Source organism: Pinus tabuliformis, chromosome 6 (genome assembly GCF_031772625.1).
Source record: "Pinus tabuliformis cultivar Carrire ecotype Pingquan chromosome 6, CPIR1, whole genome shotgun sequence".
NCBI classification, from domain to species: Eukaryota; Viridiplantae; Streptophyta; class Pinopsida; order Pinales; family Pinaceae; genus Pinus; species Pinus tabuliformis.
This window is the reverse complement of record NC_142292.1, coordinates 2,065,256,410-2,065,281,711: the sequence shown is the minus strand read 5'-3', so window position 1 is coordinate 2,065,281,711 and position 25,302 is coordinate 2,065,256,410. Positions and strand designations below refer to the sequence as shown.

General features: G+C 36.1%; 1 protein-coding gene across 1 annotated transcript; it reads left to right on the top strand.

Annotated features, from left to right (window-relative positions):
- Positions 1-22,785: 22,785 nt before the first annotated feature.
- LOC149267508 (protein SRC2-like) lies at positions 22,786-23,406 on the top strand. Its single transcript, XM_089412268.1, has one exon. The coding sequence runs from the start codon at positions 22,786-22,788 to the stop codon at positions 23,404-23,406; it is 621 nt and encodes a 206-aa protein (XP_089268394.1).
- The last annotated feature ends 1,896 nt before the right edge of the window (positions 23,407-25,302 follow it).

The following is a 25,302-nucleotide window of genomic DNA, read 5'->3' as shown; positions in this document are numbered from 1 at the left end:
GATAAATTCTCAGGGTTTGATGGGTAGAGTTGGTTGAACTTCCACCATTACTTTTGAGAGCGACCTCATTAGTATCTTAAAACAAACCCACCATTCTTTGTTTGGGTTGATGTATAATGTTTGTTCAAAGGAGAAAAATTGAATAGAGGCCTCCATAAAGTTTTCAAAGAATGGGTTGATCAATTCTCCTCATAAATAGAGTTTTTGAATGCACTTTGAATGAGAAGGCCTTTCGGTGCTCAACTCGAGTCTTAATTTTTATCACTCTGGTGACTTATTTATGGTGCTTTGGGTTAACCAATTTCACTTGATCCTCGAATGATTTATTTTTTTTCCTTTATTGTATTCCTCTCTAGCATAAAATATACAAATGATGTAAACCCAAGAATTTTTAGCTATTGTTGCATTGTTCAAGGGATCAACCAACTCCATGGCTTGATCTAGCTATAGCATAGTCCCATTTATCAACCAATCATAAAGTATGGAATAATCTATCTAAGGAAGGGAGATGGATTATTATGGAAAGGATCTCAATGGTAATATTTTAACCCCCATGTATTGAGATTTGTTTGCACTGTTTTCTTTCTTAGCATGCATATAGTTATTTATTGCTTATGTTATCATGGTGCTCCTAGGGTATTTGTTGTTGAGTCAATATATATTGTTGGCTTGGGATCAACAAACGCTTAATCAAGCTATTGATTTAGGTAAGTAAATCATGCATACATGCCTTTATAATAATTGATGAAAAAGAATCAAACACTTGGGTGGTTACTTCATAGCATAATATATTCATTGTAGGAAGTGAAGACAGAAAGAATAAAAATATTGTCTTACAATTGTGTTAGAACCGGTTTTACCTAGAAATTGTCTAGGTCTCATGCAAAACACAATACATTAAATTGGATTGAGATGTAGACCTCACCAATAGCTTGGAATTGGTTTTGCCTATAAATGGTCTAGCTCTCCATTCCCATGCTTCTAGCTTGAAATCATGGGAGTAGGTAGATCAAGATGAGAGAAAGGCATGCCAAGTAAAATGAAGGTGGAGAACCAAGGTCATTCCAAGTGGAGTGAAGAATAAACTACACTAAATGTAGTGAATAATTTCATTCAAACTTAGGTTATCCATATGTTATATGCATATTTAAACATTTTAATATTTAGAATTATTGTTACTTTAAAATTATTATAAATCTACTTTGTGATCTATAATAGAAATTTATATCTCCATTTACTAAGTTTTAAATCAGTTCATCTCATTTCTCAATATGTACTCAAATAAAATTTCAAAGTTTTCATTAGCTAAAAAAAAATGTTGTAAATATTTAATACATCATGAAACTTGATTTCATATATAATATTTCATTTATAATAAAATCAAGAACCCATAAAATTATCTACCAAGGCTAACCCAACCAAAAAAACTACTAATAATATCATGTAATAAATTACTAATAATCTGGTGTCATAAACAACAGAGACTAACTAGTTGCAGTAGAGAAGAAAACAAAGCATTATATAATAGTTAACTCGAAAATATAATAGCAATGAAACATTATATAATACTTAACTGAAAAATATAATAACAACAAATATGTTTGTTTATTGTCCATTTTTACACAGTACGCATGGTCTATATTGGAGTTCAGCTTGAATAATTTTGAGTTTTAAATAAATGGGTGGACATGAATTTATTTCAATATAATATTCTTCGGTCTAATATATTATCCAAAGGATGATATGAAAAGTATGTGATAGGGTTTTCAGTTTTAAATCAAAGAAAATCAAAGAATAACATATTTAATTTTAAAAACCTTGAGGAATTTTGATTTTTAAATAAATGAGTGGACAAAATATGATTTCAAGATAATATTCTTTTTTTAATATACCATCTAAGGCATGATATGAAAAGCATGTGAAATGGTTTTTAATTTAAAATCAAAGAATAACATATTTAATTTAAAAAACTTTGAGGAATTTTTTATTTTTAAATAAATGAGTGAGAGGATTTGATTTCAATCTCCGTCCAGTGAGTGGTTCATTGGGTTTTAAGGAAAGAATAACGAATAAAGAATGTAGAATAGAAGATTATTAACTATAAAGTAGAATAGCTCCGAGAAAATTGATGAATTTAAGAAAATCAAGGTGCCTAGATGTGACAGAAACCGATGCAAAAACACGTGCAGCGTTTGACATCTCATTTGCTCATTACACGAAATAGTAAAATTTAGATGATTTTTTGTGTTTCTTTTGTCATTCCATTTTTATGCAAATTTTAGGGTGCCAACTTTTTAAATGGTTAAACGTTAACTTTCTTTCATCTATTTTATATTTTGAATCCCCCTCCTAACTCTAATAAATTTTGTTTTCATTATTTTGACATCGTTCAATTTCAGTGAGTGGATCACAAGTAACCCTTACATATGGAAGATAGTGGGATATGCCAAAATAGTGTTATTTGACAATTGTTTTACATGCAAATATTGAAATTATAGTGTAAAGTATTACTGCTCATTCTATTTTTATGATCCTTGCGATAATTAATTAAAATATTTATTATGATAATAAAGAATAAAATATTTATTAAAACAAAAATCACCTTGATCTAGCTTGCTGCACAGTCCCATTGATCAACCAATCAATAAAGTAGGGAATAAATCTATGTAGGGAAGGAGAGACGGAATATTAGGGAAAGGATCTCAAGGTAATATTTTTACCCACATATTGAGATTGTTTTTGCAATATTTGCTTTCTTAGCATGTGTATCACTATTTATTGCTTATGCTATCATGGTGGCTCCTCGGATGGCTATTGTTGACTCAATATATCTTGTTGGATGGGACAAAAAATTCTTATTAAATCTATTGATTTAGGTAAGTAAATCATGCTTACATACCTTTCCAATAATTGATTAAAAAGAACTAAGCACTTGGGTGGTTACTTCATAGCATAATATATTCAATGTAGGAAGTGAAACTAGAAAGAATAAAAATATTGTCTTAAAATTGTGTTAGAACCAATTTTACCTAGAAATTGTCTAGGTCTCATGCAAATCAAAATACATTAAATGGGATTCATATGTAGGCCTCACTAATATCTTGGTATTGGTTTTGCCTAGAAATGGTGTATCTCTCCATTCCCATGTTTCTAGTTTGAAATCATGGGAGTAGGTAGACCGAGATGAGAGAAATGCATGCCAAGTAAAATGAATGTGGAGAACCAAGGTCATTCCAAGTGGAGCGAAGAATAAACTACACTAAATGTAATGAATAATTTAATTCAAACTTAGGCTATCCATATGTTATCTGCATATTGAAACATTTTAATGTTTAGAATTAATGTTACTTTAAAATTAGTATAGATGTACTTTTTGATATATAATATAAATTTATATATATATTTGCTAAGTTTTAAATCACTTCATCTTGTCAAGCCAGGAAGTAACTCCTCAAAGCAAATTATGATTTTTCATTAAGACTGATCATAGATATATACATGGAGGGAAAGACTCTTAGGCTTCATCTCCAAATGTCTCTTCATATTCCAATTCTCCTTATATTCAATATACATTATTTTACATGGATTACCTAATCCCAAAGATTAGGTGTCAACATTCCCCCCCTTAATATAAAGCGATGTTGGTGAGTCCAAGCATTGTTATGAATCTTTTGAACTTTTCTCTTCCAAGAGCTTTGGTGAAGATGTCTACAATCTACCCATTTGTGCAACAACGGCATAGGGGAATTATCTTGGCCTTAACATGATGTCAAATCAGATGGTATGTTGTATTGATATGCTTTATTTGATCATGGAACTTTGGGCTTTGGCCAACTTTATTGCAGAAGTGTTGTCAATGATGAGAGGAGTTGAATGCACTTGTTTTTCCTACAAATATTCCAGAATTTTCCTGAGCCACACAATTTCCTTTGTTGCTTCAGCTGCTGCCACATACTCTGCCTCAATTGTGGAATCTACTAGAACTTATCGTTTGTGTGACCTCCAGGAGATAGCGCTTGATCCAAGACTAATAGCATAACCTAAAGTAGATACCTTGGTTTCTTTATCTCCATCAAGGTTTGAATCATAGTACAATCAAGTTTAAGTCATCGACCTGTGTATATTAAGTCCAAAGCCTTGAGTTCCTTCAAGTATTTAGCAACCATTTCGCAGAGTAGATCAATGTCTCCACAAGGCTTTTTCATAAACAATGGAGAGGATTTTCAACAAACAAATGAAAGTCATTACTGGGGTATTTTTTTCTTTTTTTTTTCAAGATTCAAGTGGATGGGAGAGTGGTATATGAGGGAGGTGGTTTGAAGGGCCACAGTCACGCCATATCAAACAACACAACACAGTAATACCATTCTATGGTGTGATACCATTCAAAACAACACAATCACATTAACCATATCAATACCACTTTCCTTCAATGAAATACAACGCAACACAGTCACGACAACAAGTGGTCAATATAAGTAAATGTTGAGTTATAAGACACAGTTTAGAATGCAGACACAATCATTGAAAAAATCGGCATACCGTTCACGCAGGAGAGGTTGCCTTTGGATTTAATGCACCTTTATTCAATTGTTCTCACTGTAACAAACCTCCTAAGCCTACCTAGGAATTTAGCCCCTAGGACGCATTAATTTAGCTAAGCTCTAAGTAGTTAGAGGTAGGGAATCATGGATTAAGATCGAAGATGTATGAGAGATAGCTCTAAAATAGAAGCCTAAGTTTTGGGTCGTAGCGTAGGTAGAGGCTCTACAGCTGAGTGCGCGGACCCCTGCCGCTAAGTGCGCAGGGTGAGTCAAGTCTATAATTATCTGGAATTATCAATAAAGAATAGTATTCTATCATTTCTACATCTTTATTTCCTGTTTATGCATCTGAGATATTGGGTATGAATTTCACTTCTAATACTTATATGATGTGCGAATGTGTATAATTGTATTGGTTAAGTGAACGCAACTAAGAACATCTGTTTACGCAAAGCTAACTAAGATCTGTTAACAAAATAAGTAAGTTACTTAGCCTAGTTTTGGAGATATCGCAGATCACTGCCCTAGCAGCGCGAAAGGACTTCCGGCCCTAGTTGGGGCTACGCGAAAGCTGATTGTAGCATTTTGCAAAGGTACTGAAGGGTAGAGCAGAGGGATAAGCAACCTGCGCGAAGGCAGGTATAGTTGGAACAAACCAACATCATAACCATCTCAAGGGTGTGGAAACTTGGTTCCAGCATCCCCTCATACTGCTTCGGGTGAGACTTCAGACCGCGCTCCGTGGGTTGATGTCGAAAGCGCCAGTAGTGTAGGGATTTGTTTGGCTAACTAACGTTGAACCTGGGTCAGGCCCCCTCAAGCCAACAAATGGTTATGTTGCCAGAAGAAGAATGCCACCGTAAGTTTCAACGACCATAGATTGAGAACCCTGATATAACCACGCCGGTGAAAAATAAACAGGTGAACATTGGTAAGGAGGAAGAACCCAAATTTGCGAAAATCGGGGACTACTGGGATGACGCGATTGTGGATAAGGTCGTTGAATTACTCCGGGAATATCAGCACTTATTCCTGACCAAGTTTACGGATTTGAAAGGAATAATCGGAGATCTAGGAGTAATGAAGATCACATTAAAGCCCGACACGAAGCCAGTTAAGAAGAGGCCTTACCACTTAAATCTGAAATACAAGGAAAAGGTCTGTGTAGAACTAGACAAAATGCTCGTAGCAGGCATCATTGAGCCTGTGGAAGAATCTGATTGGGTAAGTCCGATGGTGGTGCAAGAGAAGAAGCAGAAGGATGAGATAAGGATATGCGTGGATCTCAGAAAATTGAATGATGCTTGTGTGCATGATCCCTTCCTAACTCCGTTCACGGATGAAGTGTTGGACAATATAGGTGGTCAGGAAGCATATTCTTTCACAGATGGGTTCTCGGGGTACCATCAGATCAAAATCGTGCCAAAGGATAGGAGCAAGACAACCTTCACGACTGAATGGGGTTGCTTTCAATATACTATCATGCCGTTTGGATTGAAGAATGCGCATGCTATCTTTTCGCGTGTGGTTGTTGCAGCATTCAAGGAATATATTCATAAGTTCCTAGAGGTCTATTTCAATGACTGGACTGTATTTAGGCTGGTTAAGCGCCATGTAGCGAGCTTGTGCCTGATGTTGGATACCTGTCGAAGATACCAAATCGCGCTCAACCTCAAGAAGTATCTATTTCTCATTCCTTTTGGGAACCTATTGGGGCATGTAGTTTGCAGACAAGGGTTGATGGTAGACCCCGTGAAGATCACGGTGATTCTCAACTTCGAAGGGCTGAGGAGTGTGAAAAAGCTACGCGCTACTCTTGGTCACACGGGATATTACCGAAATTTTATCAAGGGCTATGCCCAAATCACTGCGCCGATGGAAAAAAATGTAGAAGAACGATGTCACGTTCTGCTAGAATGATGACTGTAAAAAGATATTGGATATATTGAAAGAAAAGATGGTTACTGCACTGATTCTTGTCTTCCCGAACTGGAAGAAAGAGTTTCATGTACATGTCGACACGTCGTGTATAGCGCTGGGTTCAGTACTAACACATGATGGTGGAGAAGGCTAAGATCACCCTATCGCATTCGTAAGTCGCAGATTATCCAATGCAGAGAAGAACTATTCCACCACTGAGCGCGAGGGGATAGCTATGGTATATTCGCTCCAGTAGTATCGACACTACTTGCTAGGAGGCCACTTTAAGATGTATACAGATCACTCTGTGCTAAAGTACCTGGTCAATAAGCTTGTGTTGGGGGCGCGAATTTGTAGATGGCTCTTATTGTTCCAGGAGTATGATTTTGAAGTTGTTGTAAAGCCTGGACGATTGAATGCGGGACCAGATCATTTGTCATGCATCAAGACAGGGGAAGAACCTACCAGTTTGGAGGAAGCATTACCTGACGCGCAGCTCTTTGCTGTGCGCATTGCGGATGGACATTTAGAGGATATAGTACACTTTATAACAACTGGAACTGCGCCGAAAGGATACTCTGTCCAGCAAAAGAAGGAATTAGTGGTGCGCGTGGCAGATTTCTCTGGCATTACTGGGCATCTATACAAGATGGGGAATGATGAGATATCGCGAAGGTATGTACCTGAGTTTGAACAAAGCAGCATCCTCCCGGATGCTCATGGGGGTGCCACAGGAGGACATTATGCAGGAAGAGCAACCGCGCAGAAGATTCTACGCGCAGGGTTGTGGTGGCCAACCCTTCATCAGGATTCAAAAGCATATTGCAAGGCATGTGATGTATGTTAATGAACAGGCCAACCATCGCGGAGGGATGAAATTCCTTTGAATCCACAAATGACGTTGCAACCTTTCAAAAAGTGGGAAATATATTTTGTAGGACCTATTAAACCTCAAGGAAAGATAGACGCGAGGTATATTATCACTGTGACGGAATATTTGACTCATTGGCCAGAAGCGCAGTTGGTGAATGATTGCACGGGCGCGACTGCCGCAAAGTTTCTATTTGAACATGTACTGACCTAATTTGGAAGTCCGAGGATCTTGATGAGTGATCGTGGTATGCACTTTCTGAATGAGATGATCAGCGCACTAACGGAGGAATTTCAAGTGTATCATAAAAAGAGCACACCTTATCACCCGAGGCTAATAGAACAGTGGAAGCGTTCAACTAAGTGCTTGAAAACGCACTGACTAAGGTATGCAATGCTCAGTGAAGTGATTGGGACCTGGGCATACCTGCAGTGTTATGGGATTATTGGACAACATGCAAGAAGCTAACGGGACAGACACCTTTTAGGCTTGTCTATGGAGTGGAGGTCGTAATGCCTATGGAATACATCGTGCCTAGTTTGCACATAGCAGTGCTCACAGGTATAACTGATCGCGGAGCCCTGGAAGAGAGGCTCGCAGCTGGATGAGCTCGAAGAAGAATAATTTTTGGTAGGATTTCACCAGCAGTTCCAAAGGCAGCGTGAAAAGGCATGGCACGACTGACACATCAAGTTGCGTACATTCAAGGCCAACGATCTAGTTTTCTTGTATGATTGTAAGTTTGATCAATTCCCTGGAAAGTTCAAGATGCAATGGTTAGGGTCGTATATTATTAAGGAGATTAGTGACGGTGGTGCAGTACAGCTGGTCAAGTTGAATGGAGAACCCTTCCCAGGAAAGGTGAATGGCAGTCGCTTGAAGCCATACATCGGTGATCCGGCAATGTGACTATATGAAAGTGGCACAGTCTTAGCGCTCCATGTAGGTGAAAGGAGGTGCAAGACTATAAATTACACTACCTGGGAGCTGCGTGATGTCAGGACTCCGGGAAGCATTGAAGTGCCATAGGGTCCGCGATAGCACGAAGACAGCTGCGCTAGCGCGCAGGTCTATCGGAAAGTGACCGTTAAAGTCACTATTCATGATTTGATGGTTGGTTTTAGGCCAAATGGAGCGGGCGGCAGGCATTTAAGGCAAACTTTATGGGTTAGATTCTTGAAATTTTTTCGCCAATCTAGCATTAATGGGTCGAATGTGGGGGGAACGGTCGAATTCAAATTCAAAAGGCCCTATAAATTACAAGTGGTTGTCCAGCAAAAAACACTTGGTAATTTGAGAATTGAGTTGTTGCGCACTCAAGTATTCATGAACCGAAATTTATTCGAGACTCTGAAAGTGAATTCTTTGTTTGAGTAACTACCAAAGACACTGAAAGAATTTTGGAATAGAGTTATGTCAGCACCCAAAGAAGCCATGGACATAGGAGTAGTGATAGCCGAGGAAGCCGCGCAGGAAATTGCGGAAGTAGAAGCGCTAGAGAGCGCCGCAGCGATAGTTGAGGTCCCTAAATCACCTAGAACACCGAGACCTAGGAAGGATAAGCATGTTATGATCCCGATGTGCATCTCGCCCAGAAGTCCATAGAGGACCAAACTCACATTACTGGAAAAGGGGAAGGACATCAATCTAGAGGACGAAGAGGAAGAAGAATTTGAAGAAATCTTGGTAGATGAGGAGGATGTAGAGATGGAAGTTGAAACCCAGGGCGCGGACCCTATTACCTGGTTACTTGAATATGTTCCTCCGTGCAAGGGTAAAGCCAAGGTGCTGAAGGATATAGATGAGAGCAAGAGCTCTCCGCAAACTCCGCTACTCCCAGATGATACTATTTTTGAGGGACCGCACTTGGGACGGGTTCCTGTGTTGAAATTTGAAGATTTGGACCTCGCAAACCACTAGAAGTTCCCGCATTTAGAGACTGATAAGCTAGTGCACCAGAGGATCAACGCGACTGTTGGAACAATTCAATTGGAGCCGCGGACATGGCTCAGAGGTGTAGAGAAAGCCGAGTTGCTTAACTTGCTCTGGGTGCCACATTATCATCGCGCCCTAGTGATCGTCTTCATCATCAGGTAGCTGCTCTGCTTGGTACATGAAGGGTGCTTATGGCTGGAGGAGCCCATCCCTATCACAAACCATCTGATTCACTGGATTACATGGCTACCTTACTCAGGAGAGGATCCAGCCAACATTTCAGAGGGAAAAGGTGGCAAGTTGGCCCTCGCGGAAGTAATGAAGAAGAAGTTCAAACTAGAGAAGAAGAAGCGAGGGTATGCCATCTCCAGCATTAACAACCCTACAATCAAGGTTGTGACAGAAATATTGGCAGGGAAGGTGATGCGGAAGTGTCGCGCAGATGAGGTGCCCGCACCAGTGGTTTCACTAGAGGCCCATGCGCAGAAGGAGTCCAGTTCAACTGGGCGAACAATCTATGCGGTGAGTTCCTTGCGAACTGTCACGAGGCACAGGAGCAGGACAAAACGTTCATTACGCGTGGATCCTGTTATCAATTGTATTGGTGGCATGGGAGTTTCCCGAAGATAGTCAATTCCCTTCGGCTGTGCCAGAACTTCCAGAGGCAGTGAAGTACGCTTCGCTGTGGGTGACCAAGGACACGCAGGGTATCAGAGAAAGTAATATTTTCTGGGTGCTAATGGAGATGAATATCCAGATGGCGATCAATCACAAGCCGTGGTTATCACCCACAGTCTATGCTAGTTTACAGAGCTTTGCAGAGTTCAAAGCAGATTTCCACCATGTCTTCATCAGGGCGCGAAAGGACCCTACAAAGACGTGATTTACCATACCTATCGACTGAAGATGTGATATTCACAGTCCTTGAGTCTTGGCAGAAAAGCTAAGGAAAGAGGAAGCAGCGGCTAAGGCCCAAGCAGTGCGTGACATAGGTAGAGGCTCTGTAGCTGAGTGTGTAGAGGCCTAGAAGTCTGCAACTAAGTGCACAAACCTCTGCAGCTGAGTGCGCAGGGCGAGTCGAGTCTATAATTATTAGGAATTATTAATAAAGAAGAGTACCCTATCATTTCCGTGTATTTATTTCCTTTTTATGCATCTGATATATTGGGTATGAATTTCACTTCTAATGGTTATATGATGTGCGAATGTGTATAATTGTATTGGTTAAGTGAACGCAAGTAAGAACATCTATTTATGAAAAGCTGATTAAGATATGTTAATAAGATAAGTAAGGTACTTACCCTAGTTTGGGAGATATCACAGATCGCTACCCTAGCAGCGCGAAAGTACTTCCGCCCCTGGTTGGGGCTGCATGAAAGCTGATTGTAGCATTTCACGAAGGTAGGGTAGAGAAGAGGGATAAGCAACCTGTGCGAAGGCAAGTATAGTTGGAACAAACCGACATCACAACCATCTCAAGGGTGCGGAAACTTGGTTCCAGCATCCCCCCATACTGCTTCGGGTGAGACTTCAGTCCGCACTCCACGGATTGATGCTGAAAGGGCTAGTAGTGTAGGGATTTCTTTGGCTAACTAACGCTAAACCTGGTTCAGGACCCCTCAAGCCAACATTTAACCAATGAATCTATGCATACCTGCACACAAGGTATGTTATACACATCAACACACATTTCATTTTTCAACCTTGTAGCATATGTAGTCATACGATCTCATATGTACTATTGTACATAGTCCATTTGTGGTACGTCCTATAATACCATCCTTATGGTATCACCTGGATAACATAAAATTTATCCACATATTTTTCCACCTTTTAGGTATTAGGTGAGATTTTATTTAGCCATACAGCTATTGTACCATTCATTTAAAAACATAATATCAATTTTGCCTAAATTTCCTTTTATGCGCATCCAGTTTCTATCATGCATATATATGTATTTTACCTTCACCTACGAAGCGCAATCTCCACATGCTCAAGCATGGATTTTTTGGAGAACTACATCAAAAGTGAACCCAATAACATAACCTAAAATTGCAGGTAGAAAATTTCCTCAGAAATCATAACGATTTAACTCTTCTATACAATTCCATTGAGTAGTTATTTTCTTAACCGCATGCAAACTACTTTTTCCATGTAGAATTTCCAAGTCTTGCCAAAGAGTTTTGACATCTATGTTGCACGTACCTCAACAATTCTAATTTGAAATATACAATTAAACCATTAATGAACTCATTCATTGTGCTTTGTGCAGAATTACTCACAAAGCAAACATCTTTAGAAAACAAATTCTTCATGTTTTACGTGCTCGACCATACCTACTTCATAAGTTTCTTTATCTAACCTTGATCTCATGCTCCAAAAAATATGAGATGTTCATGCACTTTCTTGTCACAGGCATGATCACCTTCCTACCCCATCCAAACATCCTCATATTGTATAATGTTGCAGCAGATAATCCACTACAACCAAAAATCTCTTCATAATGGTGATGGAAATTTGGATATTTTAATTGCATCATTCTAAATCCATTCACATGCAACTCCGTAGAGAGAAACTATCGTCTTGTGAAGATCAGAGACTACTTTTTGTATCAAATTTGCATTTTTCGAATCAGCAAACAATTTTCAAATTAAGCATACAATTCTGAAAAACAGAGAAGGGCGAATGCCTCCTAATTAATAATCGATTCCCGGAGAGTATCACTTTGAGCACGGCACAAAGAACAACTTGTAGTTTTCTTATCAGTGCCTCGCCATTTGACTTAGGTACTGACTCCCTTACAATTTCTGGGGTTCTCTCTTCCTTGATGACCTTCCTCAACGAGCTCCTACTGCTATTCAATTTCTCTTGACGAACCTTTTGTTTGTTTTTTATCACACCGCTGCCGTTTCCACAGTTTTCTTGGTCTGAATGTGAACCAATAAACATTTGTTGAGGAGTTCATTGAACTACGGAAAACTACTGTAGAGATTCCAATGATACCAATCTATTGTGAGAGATCTCAAGCTCGAAATCTCACTGGAAAGAATTAAGGTAGAAGGGGCGCGGCGGTATTTCACAGGGGCTCAATGCCTTGATAGCACGAAATTCTGAAATCAATATCTTGATGAGTTTTACTCATTATCAAAAAAAACGCATTATATACATTTCAGAGAAAAGTTTTTCGTAATTTTAACTTTTAAATTTGTATAGAATAAGGGAATTTTAAGTCTCACATTGACTTAGAAAAAACACAACTCATATTTCATATAATATGGATATAAGAGAACATCGTAAGACGTACGAATATGGATATCTTAGGAGTATAGATATCTTATCTTGTAGAACAGTTTATATTATTTTCCTGAATGGTTTAATCTTTAATATTATTAAAGATTATTTTTTTCTATGAATTTTTCAGTCTATTTGATTATATATCCTCCAGCCACTTCAAACATTTAACTTTTTGCCTATTTTCTTCTTGCCATTTTAGTTTGACAGTTTGCGAACCCACAGCCATTATAAAACAGAAGTAGTGCTATGCCATTTTCAAATCCATTGTTGGTTAAGGGAACTTATAAATCAATCATTCAATCAATCAAAGAGAAGGCTATTGATCGAAGCTCGAAGCCATCCACTGATTGGTGACAATAGACACCTTGCGTGGTTGGTAGTTTGTGGATCCTTTGCGGTGATATGCATCCATTAACCAGTGAGTTACCACAAATTCAAAAACACAGTGTCGCGAGTTGATATCATCCTTATAATTTAGTTCATTCATATATTTATATTTCCCCAGGTTTCACCTGAAACTTGTTGCTAGCATAGCACACCAACGAGTGAGAAAATAATTACGTTATTTCAGAACCATTGAATGGACATTATCACAAGAGGAAAATCTATAATCAACCCTAATAGGGTGTCAAAAAATAAAATCAAAGCGCACAACTCACAATACAAAATAGAAGCAAAAGTGTATACAGTAATCTAAGAGGATTCACCAATAAGAAGACCTAGGGGAAAACATTTTTTTAGTTCAAACCCTATATTTTAAACAATGAAAGTACCTGTACTCATAGATACCGTGGTAATGTTTCTCAAAACACATGTATTTTTCTCACGTGTAAAACAATTTTCCACAACAGCTTGGACAGAATTCCACGGAAATTGCTTATGGAAACTGCTTTGGGAACCTCGTTTCCCCCTCCCTTGAAACAAAATATGATAGGACTGCATACACGCAATTGTTTTGAACCCGTGAAAAGGGTTGCGACTAATCCCTGAATAATGACACAAGCGTCATTGTTGCGAGAGGAAAGATCCATTCCCTCTCCATGTTTTCCAACCAGAAATGCATCTGTACCGGGTTCTTTATTCTATTCTCCATTCCTTTTTTCCCTCAAGTAGTTAAGCAGAGACTTTTGGTTAGACCAGAACAGGGGAATCGAATCAATTACTGAGACCAAAAACATACTGTAAGCTTCAACCTGCATCTATAAAGCAGATTTTATAACCGCGGTCAGTCTCTATAAGTTTATATGTTCACCTTATCCAGCTGACAGAATTTTTAAGTTTAAAATGCTCACACTTGATTATCCATGCGTAAGCAGAACGAAATGAATGAGATTTAACAATGACATTGCAAGAACACAATAACCTCAAACATAGTTGTCCGCTAATTATTTCAAAAGGGCATAACGTTAATTACCTATCAGGATAGCTTTGGGCTCGTTAATAATGTGAACAGTGCCGCAGGAGGAGGGGCGTTGGGATTCAAGAGCCTGCCGCAAGCATTTAGCAACTATGGATTTGTTGTTGCACAGCTGTCAGTACCACAACACTATCGTCAACTTCGTAACCTCGACATCTCTCATACCGAGAGCAGGCACGATGGTGGTTGCAACAATGAAACAACACTACAACCTTAGCTATCATTAGTCGAGTGCCATATTCGTTCTTCCCTTCCCGTAAACTTATGATAAAATAGCAAGCATTACGTAAAGGCCCAAAAGAGAGAGTGCATATACAAGCTAATAGGTTCTGGGTTTTATAACCACTGGAACAAGGAAACAATATTACTAATCAATGAATAGCAGTCTAACCAGGGAAGACAACGCTCCCACTTTCTGTTATCCCTCCCTTATCGTTTGTTATAGCAACGTTGTTGCTTTCAACATCTTTTTCTTAATTCATTATCACAATTAGGAAACCTACTTTTTTTTTTCCATTCCTTTCTTAAACAAAATTAGAATAATACAAAAAATAGAATGAAATCCATCGTTCTTACGTCTGCATGGCTTTATGGTTGCTTTTATCCATAATTCATGGTTTTAGAATCACCCAAACTAGTGTGCACGATATTTAAGAAACCTTCTACTCTCAACCAAAAACAAGAAACGTTGTTTTATCCCTTTAAACTTGTGATGTACATTCATAAGGCAGTGTTCTAAATGGAAATAATGTGAATCTTATCCAATATTTTTGCTTTTTACCAGCAGTTTAATGGATAGCGTTACTATATTCATGAGCAAAGAGAAAATTGGCTTCTTCTTTTTTGGGGGGTCGAAGATTTTCTTACCTCTCCAGATTATTAGACGAGATCAAGCTCTCCTGGATGTTTCCCATCATCTGGTGTAGCTACAGATAAGTACTGGTCCAATATCCACCACAAGTGCACTTCAACTATTGGCATATCCATGCCATGAAATCTAGGATTATATGATTAGGACCATTATTCGAAGCTTGAGCCGTAAAGTTTGGATGAAGACCATGTCATCCTTATTACAGACATAGTTGTATAGTAACTCTATCCACATGTAATTTTCTGTAGTGCAGTGGAAAACAGCATCAGCAGAGATTTTTTTATTTTTTGTTTTTTGTTCACACACTATCCTTGGCGTTGATGATTAATTCAGCAACGTATGCCGATTCGGACTCCATTCCCCGTTGACAATCCCCCGTGCAGGACTGGAGGATCGTCTTCACTCCAACCCATTCTCCATCCTTTCGCCTGACTTGTAGCCCTCCAACATCTTCCTAGCTAGCACAGTCAAAGCCGCTTCATTTTAGTGGCGACCCATCCCCAAAGCCAGCTCTGGCGCAGGGCATGGCGAATCATGATTTAACCTCAGATGAGAAATGGGACCCTCACTTGGTATGGAAACAAATCATCGTCCAACCACCAAACACTGCAATGCTCTGGAGAGAGGAGGAAAAACCGGATCGGTGCCCAAACGTGCTTGGGAAGTGCTCTTAACACTCATTCTCCTTGTTGTGATATTTCTGTGGAGAATATTACTTGGATGGTTGTTAACTAATGGGTATGCCCATACAAATCTTATATACCCAACGTATATATCACACTCGGATTCAATCTTGGGTGAGGCCGCTTATGTTATCTATTGACCAGAATTTTAATATATATTCCAAAAATGTATAACATAGAAATCAATCCATAATACGCGTATGGAAGGTAATTAATTTTTCAACTGTAAAAGTTAATTTTTATTTTAAGGAATAATATCCCCTGTTCTGTGTTTCAAAAATTGAACTTACACCATCATCTGATTTTTATGTATAAAATTTTAATTTTGGTGGCTTAACTCAATTTAATCACCATGCATAAATTAATTCAAACTTCGTTCTTCGTATCAGGGTTTTTTAAAACCTCCATGATCCATTCGAATTAAAGATCGGTGTATGGACGGCTATGCTATGCTCTTGAGTTTTCAACCCTGGCGCTTATAATCATCTAATTTTAGACCATATACACCCTCATTTACATTCTATAATATATCGGTCCATAATTTATATATGGAAGGGTATTGTTTCTTTCCAATTTCTATATTTTCTTTTGTCTTAAGAATAATATCTCATGTTCCATGTTTCGACAATCTACCTTACCTTATAGGTTTTAAACTCTTTAGTTGTTCAACCTATGTATTTATGTTGTCCCTTCCTAACAAATTCGTTTTATGACAGACATAAATATTGCATGCAACAAGAACTCCATATGGGCTTCCCCATTCTTTTCTCTAAACATTTTTAATATTTAGATTCAATTTTAAAGAGTTTAGATTTAACACTTATACCATGACCCTTTAGAAGAGTTTTAGGTAATGAGGTCAATTTTAGGCTAAAACTTGTCCATACCCTATGGAGGCATATTGGCCCATAGGCCACAAGGTTTGAACTTGATTTCTTCGATACCATTTGTAATGAACCTCCTGAGCCTACCTAGGAATTTAGCCTCTAGGACCCATAAATTTAAAATTTTGGGTTCATTCACAGTTAAAGCTTTACCCCTCTTTGCAGATCTTGTCTTCTAAAATTACCTCGGCCATATTACTATTAGGCCATAGTACAAATTTCTCATTAATTATTTTACTGGTTCTCTTATACGGAACCTTACATTCATTAACATATCTGATGTATGTGATCGACCATTAAACTTGCGATGGTAGGCACCCTATCAAAATATCTGGGTAAAACTCTACCAGCACTAGTGGACATTAATTTCATGATCATTGTAGTGTACACTACATTATTGACTAGAATTTCATTCCCATGCATACTAGTTAGACTTGCAACACAGATACTTAACCCATCAGTCATAAAATGGGAAACCTTATTTCCTCAATTCGTGAGTATGCGTAAGTAGATATCACTTTAGAGCATTATGATCATACCATATCACTGTAGTGAATGTAATACGATCAGTTAGAGAATCCATAGCCATCTCACATATTCATGCATAATCTCAGCATAAACCATGTTAGTATATATATCACTGCCTGCCATGCTTGCGCTACTAACTCTATTCTTAGATGTAAAAGAGGTCATATGTCCAATACTGCCATCACTTTCATAGTAATACATTAGCACAGGGAATCTAATTATGTGTCAATCCATTTAATGTACTTCTACAAATAGCTTCACACTAGAAGGCCGCATGCAAGTCTATCATGAGAAATCTAACGTTGTGACACCAGTAACAATAGCTAATTACCCTGATTCCACCATTTCTCATATACATTAAAGGTCACATACATAAGACAACAATTATTTCCATACAGATAACACCTCGTATATACAACTGAGCTACATGGGTTAACCATTTCAACAGTAGGAAATAGAGATAATAGATCAACCATCAACATATCTTAGCTAAATGATTTAACTTCATAACAAGTAAGGATTAATATAGAACCCATACCATTTAAGTGAATCTCATCAGAGTAGAGAGAAACACCATTAAGTCTATTAATACATAAGCCTATGTAATTCACGCGACATTATCATGGCGAGGAAACTTAGGCAATCATCGCATAGAAAAACTCGAACAATAACATAAACTTATGAAACTATTCTCATAAACAAACTGGAACTACAACAGAGAGAGAGAGAGAGAGTAAGAGTCATCTCACAAACATTCCACACATTTGACACCAACAAAAACCTCACTTGGAGGGAGGAGCACCACCACCCAGCCATGAATCACCATTGATTCCCCCCAAGCCGAAGATCTTGCCAAGGATCAATTGTCCTCAATTGATCAATCCACTGGGTATTTAATACCCTCTTTCATGATTTAGTTACCATTCGCGGTGTCATGCTTTTGTGGATTTTTCTAATTTCCTAGGTCTTTTTTGAAAAATCTCGTATTTATCTCCCACGAGGCTTTTCCTCATAAAATCTTGTCTTTACCTCCTGCAAAGCTTTTATGTCCAATGGATCTTTATCTCCCATCCATCCGATGGATCACCAATCCATGGAAGCTTATATAGAATCACATATAGAAGCTTTATCATGAAAGATTCATCTCTATCCCATTCCTCAATGGGATTTCGCAAGCATCTCCTCTCTCTTGGTGCTCCACCCTCCAAGTGATTTATTTTATTAATTTATTTAATAACACATTTGTTTTTCATATTACATATCACCTAGCTTTCCTCAGCTTAGGTTTAGAATAGTTTAACCCACAAAGGAGGATATCAAACCTATCTTTCCTTAGCTTAGGTTTACAAGCATTTAACACACAAGGGAGGATATCACACCTAGATTTAACTTAGCTTAGGTTTATAATAATTTAGTACACAAGGGAGGGGTGTTACACTCACCGCACCACAACACCTTCAGGCAGCAAACCTCTAGCACCGTCATGCGCTCAACATCTCCGCGCAGCAAACTATAAATGGGAGCAGAATACTGGCAAAATACAGGAGTTACAAGTCTAAACTGGGACCTATTCTCTGATACCATGTCAGGCTAGGAGGTAGCTCAAAGCAAATTGTGATTTTGCATTAATATTGATCATAGATATGTACATGGAGGGAGAGACTCTTGGGTTTCATCTCCCAGTGTCTTTTCATATTCCAATTCTCCTTATTTTATATTTACATTATTTTACATGGATTACTTAATCCCAAAGATTAGGTGTCAGCACATCTCATTTCTCATTATGTACTCAAATAAAATTTCAAATTTCTCATTAGCTACAAAAAAAATCATTGTAAATATTTAATACATCAAGAAACTTGATTTCATAAATAATATTTCATGTATAATAAAATCAAGAACCCATAAAATTATCTACCAACACTAACCCAACCAAAAAAAGAAACTAATAATATCATGTAATAAATTACTAATAATCTAGTGTCATAAACAACAAAGACTAACTAGATGCAACAGAGAAGCAAATGAAATGTTATATAATAGTTAACTGGAAAATATAATAGCAATGAAACATTATAGAATAGTTAACTAAAAAATATAATAACAACAAATATTGTATGTTTATTGTCCATATTTAAATAGTAAGCATGGTCTATATTGGAGTTGGGCTTCAAGATTTTTGATTTTTAAATAAATGGGTGGACGTGATTTGTTTTCAAGATAATATTCTTGGTCTAATATATTATCCAAAGGATGATATGAAAAGTATGTGAAAGGGTTTTTAGTTTCAAATCAAAAAAAAAAAATCAAAGAATAACATATTTAATTTTAAAAACCTTGAGGAATTTTGATTCTTAAATAAATGAGTGGACAAAATTTGATTTCAAGAGAATATTCTTTGTTTAATACACCATCTAAGGCATGATATGAAAAGTATGTGAAACCGTTTTTAGTTTCAAATCAAAGAAAATCAAAGGATAACATATTTAATTTTAAAAACTTTGACAAATTTTGATTTTTAAATAAATGAGTGAGAGGGTTTGATTTCAACCTTCCTCCAAGGATTTGATTTCAATCTTCGTTTAGAAGATTATGAACTATAGTTTAGAAGATTATGAACTATAATTTAGAATAACTCCGAGAAACATGATGAATTTAAGAAAATCAAAGTGCTTGGATGTGACAGATAGCAATGCAAAACCACATGCAGAATTTGACATCTCATTGTCTCGTTAGATGAAATAGTGAAATTTAGATGATTTTTTGTGTTTCTTTTATCATTCCATTTTTATGCAAATTTTAGGTTGCCAAATTTTCAAAATGGTTAAATGCTCATTTCATTTCATCTCTTTTATATTTTGAATCCTCCTCCTCACTCTAATAAATTTTGTTTTCATTATTTTAACATCATTCAATTTCAGTGATTGGATCACAAGTAACCCTTACAAATGAAAGATAGTGGGGTATGCGAAAATGGTTTATTTGACAATCGTTTTACATGCAAATATTGAAATTAGAGTGTAAAGTATAACTGCTCATTCTATTCTTGTGATCCTTGCAATAATTAATTAAAACATTTATTATGAGAATAAAGAATAAAATCTTTATTAAAAATAAAAATTGATGCCTACTGTATATATCAACCAAATTTATTAATATGAGTGTGTTAGTAGTAGTATAAAAATTTATACTCGTTAAGAAACTTTCACATCTACTTTTAAAATATACTCATGAAATAATGACACAACTTTTAAACATTTTGTTATTATCAATTAGTTAGTAAGATAACGTGAAGTGCAACTTTAATACATGACATCTTTTAAAAGAAATATGATATCTATATTTAGAATAATTACCTTATAGAAATAATAATTCAAAATTCGAAATTAATTTTAAATGTATATAAATACAAATAAATATTTGAAATTATTTTTATAAATATTTAATTATTTTAAACATCTTAATAAATTTTAATATATCTTATTTTTATCTATTAAATAAATTTTATTTTAAAGCAATTTTAGACATTAAAATTAATAACAAAGAAATACACTCGCATTACTTATAACTTATTATATATGTGAAAATTTATTATATATTAATATAATAAATTTTATATATGAAAATTTATTATATATTAATATAATAAATTTTGTATAAATATATAATATTTTAAATTATTATTTAAAAAGAAAATAAGAAAATAAGATTTTATATACAATTAGCTCATAAGTATTCTAATTTAAGGGGTGTTATTATCGTTGTGTTCCTAAATTATGAAGAATTTGAGAAGTTTCTAGATTAAATAAACAAAATATATAACAAGATTTTTAACTATAGAGATCCACTCTCACTTGTAAGTAGGCTTTGTTATGATAACATGGGCTGGCATAACCCATTTAATACGGCACTTATTCATATAACATTTATTTTAATTAATCAATTGAATTAAAATAGATTTTAACTATAGAGATTTATTCTCACTTGTGAGTAGGCTTTGTTATGATAACATGGGTCATCAATACCACATGCCCACAAAATCATAACCCATTTCATACGACACTTATTCATAAAACATTTTTTAAAATTAATCAATTTAATTAAAATAATTGAAAGATGGTGACTGTTTTGAAATAAATTTCAATTTTTAATTTGTAAATAATATTAAGAATATTATAAATATTTCTTAAAGATTAAATCTTTATCATTCACTTAAATAGTTATGATCATTATAATAATTTATTTTTAGATGATTATAATAATTATAGATTTATATTATTATAAATAATAGAAATTCAAATGATGATAGTAGATTGGAAATTGATATAATTATATTAGAATAAAATAAAGAGTTATTTTAATTTTAGATTAATTAGTATTTTTGAAAATATAAATTTATTTAAAATACAAAAATTGAAAAAAAATATATATTTTTAAGAATTTATTTTTTTGAATATAGATAAGAAAATTTTCATTAATTTTTTATATATAAAAAATTGATATTGAAATAATTTATTCAAAATAGATTCTGAAAAAATTATACATCTCTCCTAAAATATTTTAATATAAAAATGATTTATTATTATTGTTATTTACTTTTTATTGATATAAAATTATTTTATTTAAGTAAATAATAATGATGTAAATTATAGTTTTATTTTTGAAAATAAATTATGTATATGATTGAAAATAGTCACCCAAGTATTGAGTTAGCATATTAGATAGCTGTTTTAATAAAAATAAATATAGAATTATATTACCCATAAATTTTAATTATGAATATGTGCATTCTAAGAACATTTATTTCCAAAAATAAACCAAAAACTATTATTAAAAAGCTATTATCAATAATAACTATCCATTTTTTAAATTACTACGAAGGAAATGTTAAATTGATATATTCACGAATATTCCATGTCACATACTACCTTCGCTCGATCGGGCCGTTTGATCTTCCAACGGTACAATCTCGGAGTCAAACCTGAAGTCCACATGAGTTTCTTTATAGTACAACCATCGTCTGCAACAAAAGGCAGAAAGGAAGGATTACTAACTCGATCTCCAAGGTCGAGGGTTCTGGAAATCTTGCATGCATTACGTACAACCATCGTCTGGAACAAAAGGCAGAAAGGAAGGATTACTAACTCGATCTCCATGGTCGAGGGTTCTGGAAATCGTGCATGCATTACAGAACACAAAATTAAATATACCTCACCACTCTGCCAGGTAAATTCACTCTCTGTTTGCTCATGTTTCGTTCATTCATTCGTTATAGGGGATATATTCATTGTATATTTCATTAATAAATACCCAAAACCGAGTTTTAATGCAAAATATATCAATGATTATATATTTGCAGTCTTGCGATCGATTAGAGACTTCTACAAATCTTGCATTAAAGAACAGAAAAATAAAGACACCTCACCATTTGTGCTAGGTAAATTCACTCTCCAATGTTTCATTCCTTCTAGAGTGTATATTCATTGTATATATTTTTAATCAATACCCAAATTTTGGTATATTATTAATTAATACCCAAAAACGCCCGTTTAAAGCAGACAGTAAGGATTACGAACTCGATCTCTAAGCTCGAACAGAGAAATAAATAAATATACCTCACCACTCAGCCAGGTAACTTTACGATCTGCTTGTTCATGTTTCATTAGTTACAGGGGATATATTCATTGTATATATCATTTATCAATATACATACAGAATTGGGATTAATTGAAAATATATGAATGATTATATTTCAATCGTCTTAGATTTCAGAAGATTTCATGCATGGTGTTCTTCTGTAATTTCAATCAGCGTGATCTCTAAATATTCATTCACATCATGGCGGAAGCTTACACACAGCTGGAGCTTAACATCATCTCGGCTCAAGATCTCAAGGAGATGCATCTTTTTGGCATGAAGGAGATGCAGACCTACTGTTTTGTCTGGATCAATTTTGAGAAAAAAATGACGACACAAATTAACAGAATAGGTGGCGCAAACCCTACCTGGAACGACAAGGTCATTTTCAGAGTGGAAGAGCGTTTGCTGCGCAGTGAAACCTCTGCTGTGATGGTGGAGATATACTGCGTGGGTGGCCTCAACGACAAGCTTGTAGGCACTGTGAGGGTCTTCCTTTCCACTTTCCTCAAGGACTACGGGAGCCCAGATTCCAACGGGATGAGCTTCTCGGCACAGCAGGTCCGTCGTCCTTCTGGACGCGCCCCTCAGGGCATTCTCAACCTTGGAATCATGATTCTTGATGGAGTGGATCTTCACAGAATGAACAGATTCATCCCTGCAACTGATGGGGCTGTGGATTTCAGAGATTTGACGAGGAATCATGTCCAACCCAGGCAGTCATTTGTTAAAAAATTAGTGTCCATTAAAACTAATAATTTTTTTTATGCCCGAGAACAGCAAGCTCGATGTCAAGGCTTCAACAATCTCGCAGGCAAGTAAGAGGGCAGAGATCAAGAAAAGCAGAAAGTTGTTGATGAGATGGTTGAGAAAAAGGAGAAGAAGAAGCCTGTTGGCTGCTATCCTATTCTCATGGCTCCAAAATTTAAAAGGAATAAGGTTGGATTGAGGAATGGGTCTGCGAAAATTCATGTCAGTCCATCTGACAGTAACCTCTGTGCCAAGGGCGATCAAGATCCTGCTATGGTTAATCAGGATGAGATGGTTGATAAAATGGAGAAGAAGAAACCTGTTGTCTTCTATCAGATTCTCATGGCTCCAAAATTGAAAAGGAATAAGGTTGGATTGAGGAATGGGGCTGCAAAATTTCATCGCAATCCATCAGATAGTAACCTATCTGCCAACGAAAATCAAGATCCCGCTCCGGTTAAGCGAGATCCAAATTATAATTTGTATTATCATCAATAATATTATTGTTCAAGAATACATTGGTTTTCTGTTATTATTTTTACCGACATATTGAGATTTTCTTGCACTATTTTCTATCTTAGCATGCATACGTATTTCTGTCGATTGCCTATCATGGTGGTAGCCGTTACTGAGTTAATATAATAGAATCTGTTGGCTTTGAATTTTTGGATTAATGAATGTTTAGTGAAACTATTGATTTCCATCAATGCCACTATGGAAATGATCCTCTCCTCAATTCGGCCACGTATCGCTGATAGCAACTCACACATGGTGTCTCCCTTTTTTTCTTAGCCGCTCTTTGGTTTGTATCGCTGATAGGACAACTCACACATGGTGTCTCCTTTTTTTTCTTAGACCAACACGATAGGAATTTAATGTGAGCATACTTTAAACTGGCAAAATAAGCACAAGCAACTTCCATATTTCTTGCTCTATCCCTTCCTTGACAAGTACGACACTCAACCCATGTTGATGCAGAAACTCGACCCTTCCAGCTGCCAGAATCATTTTGACTCTAATCTCTTGACATTACAACTCTTGTACACTCTTCTGGTAAATGTTACTAGAATCTTCTACTTCCTCCAACCTTCTAGAATCTCCCGGTAACAGTAATGTTGAAGTTGGTAAAAATATTTGTGCGGTGCCATCCAAAATTAATAAAATCGAAAATTAGAAAAGGCCAGTCCGTCAAGACAACAAATTTTTCTAGGTATTCCATTTCCACTTCTGGTATCTTTGGAAAGTTAGCAAATGCTCATGTGAATATAAGCAATAAACTCGCTGAATTGGGTCCTCTCTGTTGGAAATAATACTGAGAGGGGGGGGGGGGGGTGAATCAGTATTAAAACTTTTCAATATACTATCCAAATTTATACTTCAACTTATTCTTTAGATATTGATGATTAACTTATGCATAATAATGAACAAGAACATGAAAAACAGATAGTCACACCATAGAACACCAGATATAAGGTGGAAATCCAATGTGGGTGAAAACCACCTGCTGCAATATGTCTCTATATTCTTTCAATTAGAAACTTCTTTTACAATGATTTTGTACTGGTGCAATCCTTTACCAGTACGCAGGCTACAACCTGCGGAGAGCTACAACTCTCTCTAGTTTTCCAGTTTCTCCTGGAAGGGAGCTACAATCCCCTACTTCTTTTCATTCAAGGACCACTTTTCATTAATTTTCAGACTGGATCCAAGATCATCAAATAAACATCAAGTACATGTGAATCAACCAATCTCCTTATACAATCAAACCAATGAGCCACCCAAACTTCTCAGAATGTTGTAAACAAAAAACCAACACCAGTATCCTAAACCCAGAACACAGCAGCAATTGGAAAACAGGCAGCCAACAAATATTTCAAAATAGATCCGCAACTTCACCAATATAAACCTGCGGATACCCGCACTTCACCTTCAGCTGTTCTGCGTATACCTGCACTTCGTCTTCTTTTG